This window comes from Athene cunicularia (assembly GCF_003259725.1).
Source record: "Athene cunicularia isolate RWA chromosome 3 unlocalized genomic scaffold, athCun1 chr3_part1, whole genome shotgun sequence".
Lineage (NCBI taxonomy): Eukaryota > Metazoa > Chordata > Aves > Strigiformes > Strigidae > Athene > Athene cunicularia.
In genome coordinates this window covers 99,265,981-99,283,395 of record NW_020799097.1, presented here as the reverse complement: position 1 = coordinate 99,283,395, position 17,415 = coordinate 99,265,981, and the positions used below count along the sequence as shown (strand labels likewise).

The following is a 17,415-nucleotide window of genomic DNA, read 5'->3' as shown; positions in this document are numbered from 1 at the left end:
ATTCTACCAAAATTAATGATTGATGCATTAGTACTAAAGATAAGTTTTTGGTATTCTGAATAAAAAGTGTGGTGATTACATGTTAATATTGTACACAGATGATTTATTTTAACAGGTAACTACATACATGATATTTTCTTTTAAAAAGGGTGCATTTTGGAAATCCAAATATGTAACTATATACAGTACTTCAAAAAATGAAAACAGCATGAAAGAGCGGTTAACACGTATCTGAAACTTACTGTATCTTTTATACTACTGTAAAACGCAGCATTTGAACTTCTTGTTTAGAAGCTAGTGGTAATGTTACTTCTTTACAAATTTAAAGGGACGTAGGTCTGTTCGATATGGAGACTTTCAGTACTGCGATCAAGCAAAATCAGTAATAGTGGTAAGTAATATCTACTTATTTGCTTTATCTTAAGTAAAAAGAGGCTTTGTTACACATTTTTTTGATATTACTGTAATGACTCTATATTTTGATAATATAAAATGTTGGAGGTATTATTTACAATACTTGTAGTAGAGATATCAAAATACAGGTTATGCACAGTTTGTGTTTTATTCTACTATGGTCTACCCTGCACCCAAAATAATTTCCTAAAAAGAGGGTCCTAGACAACATATCCCTTCATAAAAAAGAGTCTCATTAGGAACTTCAAATGTAGTCTTTTAGAATTGTGTGTCAGTCCAGATCAGTGAAGTTAAACTATTTCAGTTTTTCTTGTAGTATGGAGTTGTGTCTTTCACAGCCACAGCTGTGGAAATTGTTACTGATGGAATCCAAGTGTGAAACTACAAATACACTTTCATTTTGTGTGTGTGCATATGTGTATGTATATTCATAATATCTGTATGTTACAAGGTTTTTCCGTGTAAGAACGTGGGAATAATATTTTCTATTTAATTTTTCTTTAATTGCTGCAATGCAGTACTTAATCACATGAAATAAATAGTTAATGAATAATACTGATACAATTGAAAAACAAATACCACAGGAACAGTTACTGAACTGAAACTATTTAAGGTATTTTGAAGACATGAACATGTCTGTAAAGGTAAAATTGTGCAAGATTTTTAGCTTGCCACCTATGCAGTCAAAGAACAAATGGCTTTTATGCGTAATGTCTAACTTACGGTTTCTAACAGAGATGAGGGGAAGTAATTTCTGTCATGTTTTAACTCTGTGGGTATTTAATTTGTGTTTTTGAAAATAGTATGTGAACAATCAGTTTCTTTCCTTCGTGGGCTGCTTTGTGACCTGCATGTTATATTGTGAGGAACAAACGTGCATGGCTGTCTTAGGTTGTGCGTGGGACTACTTATCAGTAAAATGCAGCAAATCAGCGTGTACGTTGATAAGAGGCCAAGAGTGGCAAATGGCCTAAATGTGTTTCTATTGCATAATAAGGTAGGGTAAACAAAATTCAGACTTCGTTGGTTTTGTTTCTTCCCTATGTAGGTGTTAGTAATTAGAATACATAATGATAATATAAATTATTTCAGTTAATCATAGGAATGTTGTGTTTCTGTGCAGAAATATGTGCTAGTCCTCACTTAAATATGCATTACCTCCTTTTCCCTTTTCTTTTTAAGAGAAATACCAGTCGTCAGACAAAGCCATTGAAAGTACAAGTTATGCATTCATCTATTGTTGCCCATCAGAGCTTTGGTCTGAAGCTTCTAACTTGGCTTGGCAGTGTTATTGGATATTCAGGTGGGCAAACTTGAACTTTTTTGAGATAATATTGAGTAAAAATACAGAATATTTGTGGGGCAGGTTGAATTCCTGAAGCAATTTTTTCTCCTTATTTCAGATATGTAATATATAAGGCAAAGCTATTAATAACTTGTCAGACTTCATTCTGTTTTCTCTTATTGGAGTGCTCTTCTGAGTTTTAACTTCCATATGAAAGTGCTACCAATCTTACTTAGTCTTTTCGGATACTGTTTTCTGTGTAGCTGCTCTTGAACAGAAACAGAATCGCTGTCAGATGCTGTATGCCAACAAGCTATTTTTCAGTCCCTAGTTCTTTTTAAATGCATGCAGTAAACTGAAAATAACCTGTCTGATTAGATAAAACAAAATTATTCAGAAGTAACTGGATGAATGATGATGAAAGTGATTGCTTCGGATATTTTGTTAAGTAGAGCAACAAAAAAAAAGCAAGGATGTGTGGAGGTTTTTAGGTTAGTATAGAAGCCAAGGAAGTATTAATCAGATGTTTAGAAAGAGGTTTCTTCAAAGGAGTCAAGATGCACAGTATCATTTTTATGGGAAGGCTCTGTGTTTGTTTTGATGTGGTTCTCCATTTGTCTTGATGAATTATAAGGTTGTGAAGGTGTGGAGTATGAGGGGAAATAAAATGTGTTGGAACCGTTGGTATATAGAAATGTAGATACAGCCCCAATGCACTTTGCTCTACGCATCTGTAAATGTTAGCATGAATTATTAGCAAAGCACACTCAGCTGTATTATTGCATATATGTGCTATGTAGGTGCAAGATTTTTTCAGAGATTGTGTGTTTTATTAGACTGATAGTTGAAAAACTAGCCAAGATTTCAGCCATAGGATATCTCTATCATGTTATATTTTTTGAAAGATTAGTTTATGTTTGTATAATTTTTAAAGATATGTAAATTGAACTTTTGAAAAGTTATGGTAGCAGTTTGTGCAACTATTTGCCAATGCTGCTGGCAAATAATGGGTATTAATAGAAAGGAGAGACATGAAGGTAGTTGATTTTGGAGATAAATTTTCCCTTCAGTGTAACATGTAGGCAGGCATTGTCTTTCTCATTTTCTTTAAACCAAGTTTTGTGCCATGTCATTTGTGCCAGGTGCCAGAGCCACTGGTTTTCAAGGCATAAATAACAGTTGCAAAAAAGTAACTTGAACATGTTAATGCGGTATCAAATTACAGATGAAAGCATTGAATTTATGGCTTGTGTGTGGTGTTTCTGAAATTCTGCAGAGTTTGCTTCAGTAAATGCAGTGTCCTTTATGATTCAGAAGGGCAAAAATAATGTTTGATGGTAAGCATTATGCATACGTTTTGCCTGTGACCTATGTGCTCAGCTACTTGAAATGCCTTCCACACCTTGGGATACAGTCTTGCAGTGTACTCTAGAGTCCGGTTTTGTAAAACACGCTTTGGAAAAAGTTAGTTTCCCTTAGCTTTTTAAAAAACTCACCTGAACAGCCTGTTACAGTTCATCTGTAACACAGAGTAATAGAATTGCACTGCTTAGGTGGTTACACTTAAATGTCTCTGACCAAAGGATGACCAGCAGGTGGAGGGGTCTTCTGCTGTGCCACAACGTTGTGTTGAATGATTGCTGTGAAGTGGGTGTCACACTCCTGTCATTGTGATTAAAGGGAAAAACCTTACTATGGAACTTTGCCACAAGCTTGACTACCCCATCCTTTCTAGCAAATGCCAGTTCTTCATGAGTAAGCATCTGTTTGCTGTTTGTTGAACAGCACAGTGGTTCCCATTAATTTACCACCTTTCGTAACAGTAGTTGTAATTGAATTCTCTAAGGCAAATAAAAAAAACCACAACAAACTGCTGCTGTAGGAGTTCACAGACTATAGAACTGCACTGTGCAGCACATGGTATGGTACATGGCACTAAGCCATTGCCAACTCTACCTAAGAAGCTGAACTGGCTAAGTGAGGTGCAGAAATGAGGGCTACTGTGTGTAAGTCATATAGTTGTGTTAGTGGATACGGATCACCTGCAGTGCAGGGCTAGGTTGAGCATTGTTAATATGAGCATGTCTGTGTTTGTGTTGCAGATGCAGGCTTGTCTGCAAGCATAAAATAACTTATATGTTCATATAGTAACAATTATTACTGCTTTCCGTTAGAAAAAATATGTAGAGAAACTTTAAAATAATAGCAACTAGTAAATGTAAACAAAAAACTCCTATATGAGTATATGGTTTGTTTCATATATGAATTATATTTTCCTTGAAAGGACTCTAAACAAGATAAATATAACATAGAAAATTAGCCTGCTTTGTAATTACTGCTTATATTAGTAAGCCAGCAGCATGTTAAGAAAGCGTATTTTTTATTTGGTAACTTTGAAATAAATCGTTATTTGGAAATTTTCACAAGGTTCCTAACATTCCATAAGGTTAGTGTGAAACTTGCAAGGTATATAATGTTTCTGTTTCTGTCGGCAAAAGATGGGCAGTTTTATTCAGTTGTCAAGGAATAGAGGCCCTATGGCTTCTACTGTGTCTTATGAAAATTCTAGTATGTCAAAATAATGTACAAGTTTGTGTTTAAACTATAACTAACTCATATCATTTATCTTCATTAAGATGGCCTTCGTCGAATATTGTGTCAGGTTGGTTTACAGGAGGGGCCAGATGGTGAAAATTCTTCTCTTGTGGATAAGCTGATGCTGTATGATTCTAAACTGTGGAAAGGTGAGTTTTCTTAAACTTCTGGAAAATACTAAAGAATGCTATGCATAAAAGTTTTCCCTTTACGGTATCTGCTAATGTTTGATCACTTTTACTGTGGTGTATTATAGATACAATTGCCTGATACGTTATAATCTGCCCCTTCATGATGCACTCAATATATACTGAAGACAACATAAGGAGACCATCTGGAGATGAGACTGATTTTTAGATCTAATTTTTCAATGTAATCTGAAACTAAAGCTGATTTGAATATGCAGATGAAAGTGATAGTTAAAGGAAACTGAGTAAACATTAGTGGTTTGAGATTTGTTTGCTTTACAGAATCTATCATGTCTACCACAATGACTTTTTTTGAGGAATAGGGCAGAAGTTTTCTGCTTTGACTTGTGTTTGTGTTCATGAGTATTCTTAAATGTTCTGAGAACATTCAGTGACAACTACTGTTCTGTTATTTTAGAGCCCTTCAAATTCTAAAAGCCTGATTGATATAATGGAATTGACTAGAAAATTGTAATTCTGAGGAAGTGGAGATAGTTAATTTCTTTTCCTTCATGGTTTTGTGTCTGATTTGATATCCTGAAAGGTCATGTACAGCCAGGTGTGAGAAGGATTAAGAGAAGGCAGAGAATGATGCAATATATATGTCCTTATTTAAACATGAATATAGGACTTTGAAGATTGCTACCCTCCCCCTAATAACTTTTGTTGTTCTTCAGTTTGGAGGTACAGAAATCCTAGAGATTGGTAACATCTAGAAATACTAGGGAGTGGTAACATCTTTCTGTGTTTTGTCTTGGGAACTTCATGTGTAAGCCAAAATGGCTTTTACGGTAACACTTGGAGCATTAATAAAAGAAATAAGAAGTAGGGTGAAAAGTAGATGTGGTATGGAGAAAATGATTCTTCTAGATTTTGTTTATCTAATACCTTTATCTTGTGCGAATGAATTCCTGGCACTCAGATATTTTTTTTTTATTTCATTTTAAGCGCAAATGTCATGATCTGAAAGGTAGTGCTTTTGTGGACTGTTTTTATTATAGGTTTTTATTATAGGTTTTGTTAGGATAATATATTTCATGTAAGCAAGGAGTATCTTTTGCATTTCTGTCTCAACATCAATATTTCTCTACTTTTTCATGTATTCTGTAGTTACTCTGCATTAAGGAAATAGTGCAATGGCTTTTGACTTAAAAGTGGCCTACAGAAAGGAATGGTACATATGTGCATGTGTTTCCAAGCTACATACAGTCCTTGTTTACATTGATATTTTTTGGGATGCTGCTCAGACAGACTAGAAATTCAGAGAGATCTAAGCTGATGTGTTGTTCACAACTAGAAAAATTTGTTGCAGTTCCCAGGACTTCTTATAATAGCGTGTTCTTTTTCCCTGGGCCATCCAAATCCTCTGTTTATCCTGAAGAGGAATAGAGTTCCATTCTTGTTTGCCTGACTTGCCTTATATTTGAAGGTTTATGTTCCCATTCAGCAGCTCAGTGTTATCTTATACAGGAGTAATAAGTATTGCCACTTGAAGAATTTTGTTTTAGGTATTCTTCTTTGTCCTTTGCTACCACCTGACAAACTTAATCAAAGCAGCTTCTGCTCTGAAATGCACACTTACCTCATTCTGTAAAAGTTTGCTTTTCTGTATGTTTCCATAATATGTTGATAGAAAAGTGACATGCAATACTTCATTGATTTTTCTTAACAGGAGCTAGAAATGTGTATCACCAATTATTCATGAGCAGTCTCCTAATGGATTTGAAATACAAGAAACTTTTTGCTATCCGCTTTGCCAGAGTAAGTATTTTTCTTACAAAGAGCCATTAAATGCTTAAATTGTCTAGCAAAGAGAGTTTAGTTAGCATACAGTGCTTCAAATAAACTGTTACCCAGAATTATTTTTTTTTAAGTGAAAAGTTGAAATGAAATGCTGACTACCTTATTTCTGTCTTCAAAATATTAGTTATAACAGCATCTCATCTCCTGGGAAGAAAATGGGCTTTCCAGGCTCCCCAGAACTAAAGCAGTTCAGATGTTTTTGTCTTCACCGTCAACTATGTAGGCTATCACTTAAGAGCTAATGGCTTCTCATTGTTGAGATGTAAGCTGTTACAGCACTATTCAGAAATAGTGCTGAAATTCAGTTATGCTGATTATTAATTTCTGCAGTAACTAGTATTTGAAAGGTCTAAATCAGCACTACAAAATACTGGTCCCTGTGCTGACAAATAACTTTTTTGAGTATAAAATAAAATATTAGCCTTTGTTGTGAAAATGAGTGGGTAGATCTCGCATGTGAGCAGATTAAGTTGTCATGTTCTCTGTACAAAATACCTATATAATAATCTGTAAGAACTACTCTTCCCTTTATCATGGCATTAAAGTTCCCAGAGCAGACATTTAAATTAAAAAATCAGGTCAGTATGGATTAGAGGTGAATTTCCCCTTGTTGTTTAGAATTACCGGCAGTTGCAGAGAGATTATATGGAGGATGATCACGAACGGGCAGTATCGGTGGCTGCTCTGTCTGTCCAACTCTTCACTGTACCTACTCTGGTGAGTAGTGCCTGTCTTTCTTTTAAAAACTGATAGTTGGCACTCCTTGCCTTTTTTTGCCTCCTTCTTAATAGAACTATGAGCGATTGCAGAGTGATTTTATGAAAGATGACCACGACAGAGAGTTCTCAATTGCTGACCTCTCGATACAGATATTCACAGTGCCTTCTCTTGTAAGTACTAAAAGACCAAAAAAGGAAATCTTTATTTGTTAAAAGCCACTCGAGGTTCTTGAATCAAGACTGCAGATTTCTTTAACGTTACTATGGAAATGCGGTGCACTGCTGCTGCACAGCAGTCAGACTGTTTACATACATTGCTGTGGGTTTAGAAGTTAAAGCATTCAGCATTGCAAACTTTGAGTGTGACTTCCCAGAGTGGGCTGGGTATTTTTGGTTTTACCCCCCCCCCCCCCCCTATAAATTCCTTATCCTACTGAGCCACAGTTACTGGTTGTAGAAATAAACTTTATGGTTTGCATATCACAGTTTCAGAGCATACCATTCTGGTGTAGTTTTGCAAATGATCCATTTTATGTTAATTTTACAATCCCATGTGCAAGCGAGAATTGTCTCATGATATTCCCTTCTTTCTTTGGTACTTCTAGGCTTAGATGATCCCTACTTTAATGTTTCCAGTTAATTTTTGTTATAGTACTTCAGGTGCTGTTACTCCTCCCAGCTCAGTAACTCTGCTGGTCTTTTACCAGCTTATGCTTGTTTGGGAAGCATTTTTTTTTTTTCTCCAGTCTCCAAATAAGTCTGTCTTTGCTTTTATTACAAACTAGACAAATTAAACTTTGGAGCTGTACTGGAACTGTCTGATTTTCATAGCCAGAATTGTTTAAAAAATGAATGCTTCTGAATCCTTCCAAATTGAATCAGCTTGATTGAGCTCTAAAATTCAATAGTAGCGTGGCAGTTATGATACTGAGAGAAGTTGTTTTTCAGTTTCCTAGTGGTAGATGGTTATTCATGGGAATTCAACAGGACCATGGGATTTTGTTTCCATGGTTCAGGGCAATATTGTGTTACGTCTTTTAATTTTGATGCTGTCAGTAAGAATGTTGTGAATGTTCAGACTTAACCAACTAGAATTACTCAAATGATTATGGTATTATTTCTTCCTTTGGCAGATGGGGTGGCAGAATATGTGTATTAATACTTTTTTTTTTTAAGGAATTTAAAACACTTTGTTAGAGGATAATAATTACAGTGTCCCTTTTACATATTTTCTATTTCAAAAGCATGCAAAAAAATAAAGCCAATTGGTTTTGACTGTTTTGTAAAAGGGTAGAATAGACTGATGACATGACAGTAACGATGATAAGTTCCTACCATGTGAATTAAGAATTAATTTTTATATATTTAGAGCCATTCATTCTTAACTGAATAAGTTGAACAATGTACAATTTTCAAACTGATCTTAGTAATTTAAGAGCTGTCAAGTAGCAGGTTTTTTGGTTTGGAGAAGGATGGGTGTTTGTGTTGGTGGTGATTTTTTTGGGGGGAAAATGTTAATCATGAGATTCCCCCGCCCCACCCCCCACAGTAGCATTTTAGAAACTGTTTTTTTGAGTAATCCTTAGCAACTGTAGAATCCAGAAACTCTAGTCAACAACCACAGTGTTGTTGCAGTAGATCAGAGTCGCCAATCTTCCTGAATCTACCAGCCACATCATAAAATCCTTGTGAGATCCAAGAGCTACAGGACTCAACCCATATACCTTGGAGAATCAACAGAATGGTGGAGTTCTGGAAGTGCTCACAAGTAGGAGGTGGCAGTAACTTTTTAGTGCCTCCTACTTTCTTGTAGGGTTGGGTTAGCTTAGGTTGGGTGTGGGAGATGTTCTTCATCAGACTTTATGATGCCTGTTGATTTGTTTCCTACCACACATGGATATATGCTGTAGCCCTTGGAGGAATTATAAGTCATTTCACATAATTTCCATGTGGAAATTGCACTATACAGTTCCTTAGCAGTTCAGAAGATGCTCTGTTCACCACAGTGCTTGACAGCTTGTAAACAGAGAACAGAAGAGTTGTCACTCCCCTAAAGGGCTCATACTTAAATTATATGAGAGGAGTCAACACATACTTAAAGGAAGGTACAAGTTAATTATAGGACACATAATAACATGTGTCTTGTGTCATAATTATATAGGTTAGCAGGAGTCTAACCATAGTCAAACTTCTGTACAGAAGGGATCTGAGGAAAGAGATCTAGTTTATGATAATTTTTGGCTAGATTACTTCTTTTTCTTCTGTGAATGTTTGGAAGATTGGCTTTCAGTATGTTCTTCTGTTTTAATTATTGATGTAACTATTTTGGATAAAAAAATAATGTATTTGTATACACTTCATGGTGCAGTGTGAAACTCTTGTTAGCTGTCTCTGTTAATTACAGCAAATTTCAATATACTTTGGCATAGGCTCGAATGCTAATAACAGAAGAAAATCTCATGACCACTATCATCAAAACTTTTATGGACCACCTAAGGCACCGTGACATTCAAGGCAGGTTTCAGTTTGAACGTTACACTGCTCTGCAGGCTTTCAAATTCAGACGTGTTCAGAGCCTTATTGTGGATCTCAAGTAAGTATATTAACTATGTGCTGCTTTGATCAATTGAGGAGGAATAAACTAAAATAAAATTAACACTTTCGTCTTTCTAATGTGCCCAGGTACGTGTTGATAAGTAAGCCAACTGAGTGGTCAGATGACTTGAGGCACAAGTTCCTAGAGGGTTTTGATGCCTTTTTAGAGTTACTCAAATGTATGCAGGTATGTAAATCTGAATTACAAAATTTTGCAAAATTAAGAAGTTAGCTACCATAATATAAAAATGGAAGAAATTTAATGTAATCTCCATTTATATAACTTCAGTGTAGTATAACTTTTGGAGTCCTCGTGTTTTCCTGAAACAACCTCTCACCTAACTTTTCAATTTAGGTTGTTATAGAGGGCAATAAAAAGGAAGAGTGGTTCAAAAAGAAAAATGTAATTTGGGGCATATTTTGCAGTTGTAGAGGTGGATGAGACACAATCAATTGTGTGATTGAAATCCAGTCCATCTTAATCAACTTTCCTTCAGAGCAAAAGCCTCAGTTACTACTTGTGTCAGCAGAGTTGTATTGAGGAATATATAGTTCCTAATATACAAATAGACCTCTTCACTGTGGTTTTTTTTTCCCCAGCCTTTTCATGTGCTATGTTACCTTAAGAGGGGTATTTTAAAAGCATGAACTTTTAGAAGAGCAAATTACTGTGTGATGAGTAAGTTATAAGTCAGAATCACTCCCATTTTTCAGTACTTCGGTAGCATACCTTTCTCAGTACTTTTTGTTAGTCTGTTGACTATATTGTAATCCTCAGATCTTGCTGTTTTTTTCTTCTTACGCCAGGAACTGATTAGGTACTGTAGTACCCAGACTTTAGTACTTAACTGCATTTAGTAGCACATTCCTAGAAAATATATTCAAAACCCAGTGTCCCAGTATTCTCTTCCAATTCCTGATTTATTTTCTTCTTGTTATTATTTTGGTGTGTATAATTCCTTTTCAGATGGTCCAAGCTGCTTTTTCCCTTTGTAGCAACAATATATTTGTAAGGACAGGTAACCTGTCTCTCACTTATGCAACTGTTGTCAACATATTTCAGTGATACATTGTTGAAATGCATAATTATTTTTGTTCTAGGGTATGGATCCAATAACTCGTCAAGTAGGACAACACATAGAAATGGAACCAGAATGGGAAGCAGCATTTACACTGCAGATGAAATTAACACTTGTTATTTCAATGATGCAAGACTGGTGTGCATTAGATGTAAGTTCCTTCTGAATTGTTTTGCCATGTGAATATGTGAAGGGGGGAAAAACTCCAAACATTAACATGTGTAACAATTGAGCTAAGCATATAACTGCACTATAGGCCAAGATAATTTTCTCTGAGCAAGTGCAAATCTTTTATGTATTTAAACGCATATTTTATCTCTTGAACTGACCAATTCATAAGAATGTGGTGAAGCCTTTTGAAAAATACTGCGGAGAGTTCTGTCACACCTGAAAGTTGTGATAATCACAACTCTATCAGGTTATGATTTTCAGAGAGGGGTGAATAGAGGAGTAGGCCCTGGATCTACCAAATGTTGCCTGATTATAAATGAGGGTTCTACTCCTTAAGTATTTCAAGTTTGGGTTTTTTTCTGAAAAGTACAGAGCTTCAGCATGGTAAAATATGGCTGTGTAACAACTGATCCTAGAATATTTGAACATTCAAGCTGGCTTTAATCTGTCACTGTTAGTTAATGTGCAGGTTTTGCTAGCCTAGCATGATAATTGCTCAGAAAGTTCCCATAATACCAGTTACAAACACCCCCACCCCCCCAAATACTAGTGGGTGTTTTTCTAATCAGGTATACGGGTTTGAGTTTTGCAGTCTGTGCCCCCCTTAATGCATCTCCTTTTGTTGAATTCCTTATCTTAATTTTGCAGGACTGTTAATAAAGGTAAAAACCCCAAACTCATGAGACCTTTTTTGCACTGACTGTATTATTTGCAGACCTCGTTTTTTTCATAATCTCTGTAAACTGTGGTCTTTCTTTTAGGAAAAAGTGTTAATTGAAGCTTACAAAAAATGCCTGACTGTGTTGATGCAGTGTCATAGTGGTTTTACTGATGGAGAACAACCTATTGTTCTCAGTATGTGTGGACATTCAGTTGAGACCATCAGATACTGTGTTTCTCAGGAAAAAGTTAGCATTCATCTCCCAGTTTCTCGTTTACTTGCAGGTATGTACTAGTTTAAAAATATTTCAGGGAATGAAAAATGTTGTAGGAATGTGATTTGTGTTTGTGTGTACATAAGGAACCACACAACAGTTGTTTAAAGCCTGAAGGATACATTCTGGCCGTTTTCTAGCTCTTTGGTAGCCTGTAGGCAAAACATTCCTAAGCTTTGTAGAAGTTGTTATCGTTTCAGGCCTGGAGGAGATTGTCTCATGCCTCTGGATTTGTCACTGTGGTGTGTTGTAGGCAGTTATTGCTGCTTTTGCCACTTGAGTGATGCAAAAGAAATGCAACCAAATACGGACTGTAGTTAACTGTTTTGAAATATGTTTAGTTGTCAGATTGAATAGAGTAATGAACATTCTATTAGAGAGCAGATTTATCAAACAGATGTGTCACCAGAAAATTAAGCTGTGTCTTTGATATTGTGCCTATCATGTTCAACAGTTGTGTAGAAAAAAGATGAATTTTAGTTTACACAATCAGAAAGTCCTAAGATAAAAATAAACTAATAGGTAATGACATGAAAAAGATAATTTTTAGGTAAAATACTGTGCAGCTCATCATCAAATAACTGTTTGAATCTTTAAGCAAAACCCCTATGGCTTTAAAACAAAGCAAACCAGAAAACCCTTATATATTTTGTAGGGGTGTCATAGTTCCTGAGGTATTTTTATAAATCCCTAAGGACTGATAGAAAGGATGAGGTATCTGTTGATAATTTGTCCTTATAGACCACAGACTCTTGGCTGTTGCTGAGTGGACATGACAGAGTCAAAAGAAAGGCAAAAATCTCATTTGTACCACAAGTTTTACACAAATATAGTGGGAAAACTTTAATTCTAAAATGTCTGCTTTGTAATATGTCTCTTCAGGAAATAGCTGTGTAGCTCCAGGATGATAAATCTGCAGACTTACTTGCAGCTCTGTCCAGAAAATGATCAGATAATAAATTAGATCACCTATTTGAATTAATAAAAAATACTATGTGTAATATTATGTATGTATTTGTTTCGTGTATTTATGTAGGCTTGCATGTTTTGCTGAGTAAAACTGAAGTGGCATATAAGTTTCCAGAGCTGCTACCCCTGGTATGTAATTAAATGTAGCATATTCATTAAATGTAATTAATGCTGAATGTGAAATTGGTCATGTAAGTGTAAGATATTATTAAATAAAATAAAGGACCTTTTAGGTATGAATTCTTGTTTAGAGATACTATCTTTAGTAGATAAAATTACCTCTGAAATGATCTAGAGATTCACGACTGGAGCATAAGTAATCAGTATTGCTCTCTTAAATTTAAGACTCGAGTTTAAGCTTTGTATTTTGTTCTTCATGCATTACCTTCTTTTTGTAGTAGAAACTGTTTTTGGGAACCCTGAGTATGATCCTTGGCCTAGGTTTTAATTTTCTTCCCCAGCTGTTTCTTCTTTCTTGCATATTCTTACTTATATGCTGTTTCTTTAAGGGGATGTTAATAAGATAAATTAAAAGAGGAGAAGGTGTAACTGGGAGAAGAAATCTCAGTGTCTTTTGAAAGAAGTACTTAACCTTTGAATGAAAGAAGGATGACAGTTATTAAATTGATAGTGTTGATGTTTTACAATATGAAACCTACTGCTGTCTAAGAATAAGGTAAAACTTTTGTGGAGTGCTGCTTTGGAGCAAAGAGAATGTAAGGTTTGTTAACAATAATTGCATAGATTGTGATTAGGCTCATCAAACTTTTGTAATATGTGTGTTGGATTTGATTCTCTTGTATTGCCAAAATATTTGAACAATCACAAATATCATCCTTATTCATTTCAGTCTGATTTTGTTTTATTTTCCCTGTATATATCAAAATAATGCATTTTCTTAATGCAGAGTGAACTTAGCCCGCCCATGTTAATAGAACATCCTCTGCGATGCCTAGTCCTGTGTGCCCAAGTGCACGCAGGGATGTGGAGAAGAAACGGGTTCTCTCTCGTTAATCAGGTAAGTACATAATAGCTGTGAAATCACTGTTTTCTGCAAACTCCCCTAAGATAACTTCAAACCTCAAAACCTCTCCTTTGTTTATTGATTTCAAATTTCACTTCTGTAAATCTTCCGGAAGGCAATGTGCTGTGGGCTTTTATATCAGTACTCACATCATTTGAATATTTGTGCTTTTAAACTGATCTTTGATTTCTTAATCAGAAGTTCCCTTTTTTGTTTCAGGACTGCTACAGTGCTCAGTGAACTTAGTGCTCTGTGTGTAAAGAAGTTTTAGTATAATGCAGTTAATGACTCCTAGCATTTTTACTGTATACAGTTCAACACAACAGCAGCATGAAGTGCAGAATTAATCTGTGCATCTTCAGTAGTGCATTCATCACCTTCACATAAAAGTGTCTCAAATGTAAAAATACACACCATTAAGATATTACTACTATTTATGTTTGTAAAGTAGTTAAAATCCAAAGACCACACAAAGTATTACAACCAGTGTAGAACTGAGTGTTTCTTGGCTTTTATCTCTTATACTTCTTTCACACTTCTGGAGATGAGCTCCATCCATCGCTAAACTTATGTTCTCTGTGTTTGTACGAATTAGGTCTTAGGTGTTTAAAGCATAACAACTATAAAATGAGTACTGGAGTGTCAGTTCTGCCCACCAGGGTGATCGTCTAAAGTGATTTTTCTCAGCAAGACATAAATTACAACAGAAATAGGATTTAGTACTGTGAGGTGTTAACTTGATTTATTTGCAAGAAACTTCTTTCCCTCCCACAAGCCCCCGTCTTCATTAGATAATTGCAATGCATGTGTACTAGGAGGCTGAATTAAGCTGCTCAAACATACTGTATTCTGACACTTCTTGCCTCTTAACCTGAAGGATCTTTATAAGGTGATGTCCTTTATTGTCATTATTAAAGCAAAAGGAGCTCTAGTTATGTACAGTTATAACAGCACCCATATTACTGTAAACTCATGTCAAATCTGAAATTTCAGTATAGCTTTGGATGGAGAAAGAAGTCTGTGTTAATTTCCCCAGTTGTCAGTATCTTGAAATGAAGAACCTGATTTAGTTTAGGTAATAGGACTCCCACAGTCTGGTAGTCCTTTTTCTTTGCTTTGGCTATGGAGGGTTCCTGTTTAGTCAGCTACTTCTGGATATTTTCCCAGAAGATAGGAATGGGCATCTATATATATGGATTATTAGTGTGGGTAAGAGAGGGAAGGCATGCCTAGCTCTCTTCAGTGTAATTCTGCTGAGAAATGGTGTGTCTCTAGAGGAGAGTTTAGCACTCTGAATACTGTTCCCAGTCTGATGTAGCAAATCGACAGCCCTCTTTATTCATCCTTAACTGTGGTAGAATCACCCTTCCCACATTTCAGTGCCATGCAGTGATTGCCGTGTTGCTTCTGCTTGGTGTGGTACTGGTTGAGTTCACTCCCAGTAGGGTTTGAGTTAAGTACGGTTCTATCACAATATTAACATTTTGATGAAACTGGCAATTCCTGAAAGATGGTATCTCAAATAATTGAAGAGCAATTCATGCAGCAAAGAAATAACATTTCTCCAACTGCAAGCGTTTTCTTTCCTGAGAATTTCAGTTAATTGCTAAACAAATAGATATATTATAATGTGGCCCAAAGAGATCCACAAGATTTTTCCTTCTAAGTGTATTTATGATATAGATGTTAGATCAGTACAAGCTTGGTTTATGCTGTATAAAAATGCTTTTTGCATACAATTTTTTTTCAAATTGCAGATTCATTTTCTGTTTACTAATACTATATAACAAAGTTCATTTTTCCAGAATGAAGATAAGTTTAGATGCTTGTTAATTATTGTGGTTTGGGGTTTTTTTTCAGATTTATTACTATCATAATGTGAAGTGCAGGAGGGAGATGTTTGACAAGGACATAGTAATGCTTCAGGTAACCATATGTACCAGTTTGTATGTTTATCAAGTATTTTCAGAATATGTGTGCATTTGTTTTTAGCTCCATCAGAACCTTTTAATGACAAGAAAAAAAGTAAATTTTTGTGGAAGGACTTTTTTTTTAATTGCATTTGTGTCTTTATGGGATAGTTTCTAAAAGAAATACTGTGGTTGCCATCCTTGTTTTTTAAATATACTGTGGAAAGTGCAGAATTTTCTGTGTAATGCATATGTAATGTTGTATCTTCAATAATGTCATATTTTAAGGGTTGTTCTGTACATGTATTTGTTGCCTCTTCACCCTACCTTCAAAGTTGGCATCTAATATGCTGGATAAAAAGTGGAATCCCATGTAGTAGTTTGTTTTGTTTCTTCAGAAGAGATGTTACAGATAGGGCAATCTACTTAGCTCTGACACAGAGAGATCTAAGGCTTTACTTCTACAGTGGGAGTGATAAAAGCTAAAATTTGCAGCTTGGGGTGTGTAGTTCACCTAGACAATGAAATCTTTTCTTGATTTTCTCATAAACTTGTGCTATTGGAATCCAAAGAGAGTAAGTTTTAAGTAATTAAATCTTCATGCCCAGGATAGAAAGGGGAATGAATTCCATAAAGAATATACTGTGAACATTGTATATAAATATACAAACGTGCTATAACATCCAATCTATTTTCTGTTTATAATAATTTTTTTCTTTAACAGACAGGTGTGTCTATGATGGATCCAAATCACTTCTTGATGATAATGCTGAGTCGCTTTGAACTTTATCAGATATTTAGTACTCCAGACTATGGCAAAAGATTTAGCACAGAAAATACTAACAAGGTATTTTATGTACTACTGCAATAGAAAATCTGCAATTTCGTTTTTGAAAGTGTATCAGATGCTGTTGTATGGAGATTGTCCAATTTCTTGATGAAAAAGCAAAACCTATCTGATTTTAATTTTGTTTGACCAGTTTGAAATATGCATAAATATTTTTATTTGTCAAACTGGTGAATGTGAAAAGCTGATGCATATTTTTTTGCATTGTGTGAGAAGTTTAAGGCAGTTGTGATCGCATTTTTTTTACATAGCTTAATTTGGGAGTGCTAAGGGTGAAAACAGGCAATGTTTTAAAGCACTGAAAAAATATTTTCAGCATATGGAAAAATTCTTTTATCCTTATTTGAAAAATGTAAAATTTTTTTGTTTATTTTAATTCAGGATGTTGTTCAACAAAATAACACTCTTATAGAAGAGATGCTATACCTCATTATAATGATTGTTGGTAAGTTCAGAATACATTTATTTTTAAAAACTTAGTCTCTTTAATGGTCTGGAATGAGCATTCTTGATTGTCATCTCCAATTCAGTTCTGTGTTGAACTTATTGTAGTCCTGACTTCTTTCCTAGGAGAAAAGCCTTGAAACTAGCTTATATTAGTGTAATGAATTTTTGAACACTGGTGGGTGAACACAAGATTTTACAGAAGAGATTTATTTTGCAGTCTTTGTCTTTAAGTTGCAAAAGAAAACAAATGTTTAAAACCCTAAAGAAAAGGTTATATTTTATTTTTTTTACAGGTGAAAGATTCAGTCCTGGAATAGGACAGGTAAATGCAACAGATGAAATCAAACGAGAGATCATCCATCAGCTGAGTATCAGGCCAATGGCTCACAGCGAATTGGTAAAGGCATTACCTGAAGATGTAAGTAATTGGGAGG

At 35.1% G+C, this 17,415-nt stretch overlaps 1 protein-coding gene across 2 annotated transcripts in view; it reads left to right on the top strand.

Moving 5' to 3' along the window:
• Positions 1-17,415, top strand: part of UBR2 (ubiquitin protein ligase E3 component n-recognin 2) — a 55,005-nt gene that overhangs the window by 10,354 nt on the left and 27,236 nt on the right. The window contains exons 6-20 of one of the 2 annotated variants that reach the window (XM_026844951.1): positions 329-391; positions 1,597-1,717; positions 4,336-4,443; positions 6,155-6,243; positions 7,077-7,175; positions 9,434-9,597; positions 9,687-9,786; positions 10,701-10,829; positions 11,611-11,794; positions 12,821-12,882; positions 13,661-13,771; positions 15,638-15,703; positions 16,412-16,534; positions 16,916-16,979; positions 17,275-17,399. In XM_026844951.1, the coding sequence (XP_026700752.1) occupies positions 329-391; positions 1,597-1,717; positions 4,336-4,443; positions 6,155-6,243; positions 7,077-7,175; positions 9,434-9,597; positions 9,687-9,786; positions 10,701-10,829; positions 11,611-11,794; positions 12,821-12,882; positions 13,661-13,771; positions 15,638-15,703; positions 16,412-16,534; positions 16,916-16,979; positions 17,275-17,399 (1,608 nt within the window). Of the gene's footprint in view, positions 1-328; positions 392-1,596; positions 1,718-4,335; positions 4,444-6,154; positions 6,244-6,903; positions 7,003-7,076; positions 7,176-9,433; positions 9,598-9,686; positions 9,787-10,700; positions 10,830-11,610; positions 11,795-12,820; positions 12,883-13,660; positions 13,772-15,637; positions 15,704-16,411; positions 16,535-16,915; positions 16,980-17,274; positions 17,400-17,415 lie in introns of both variants that reach the window. The other variant, XM_026844952.1, reaches the window with a different exon arrangement.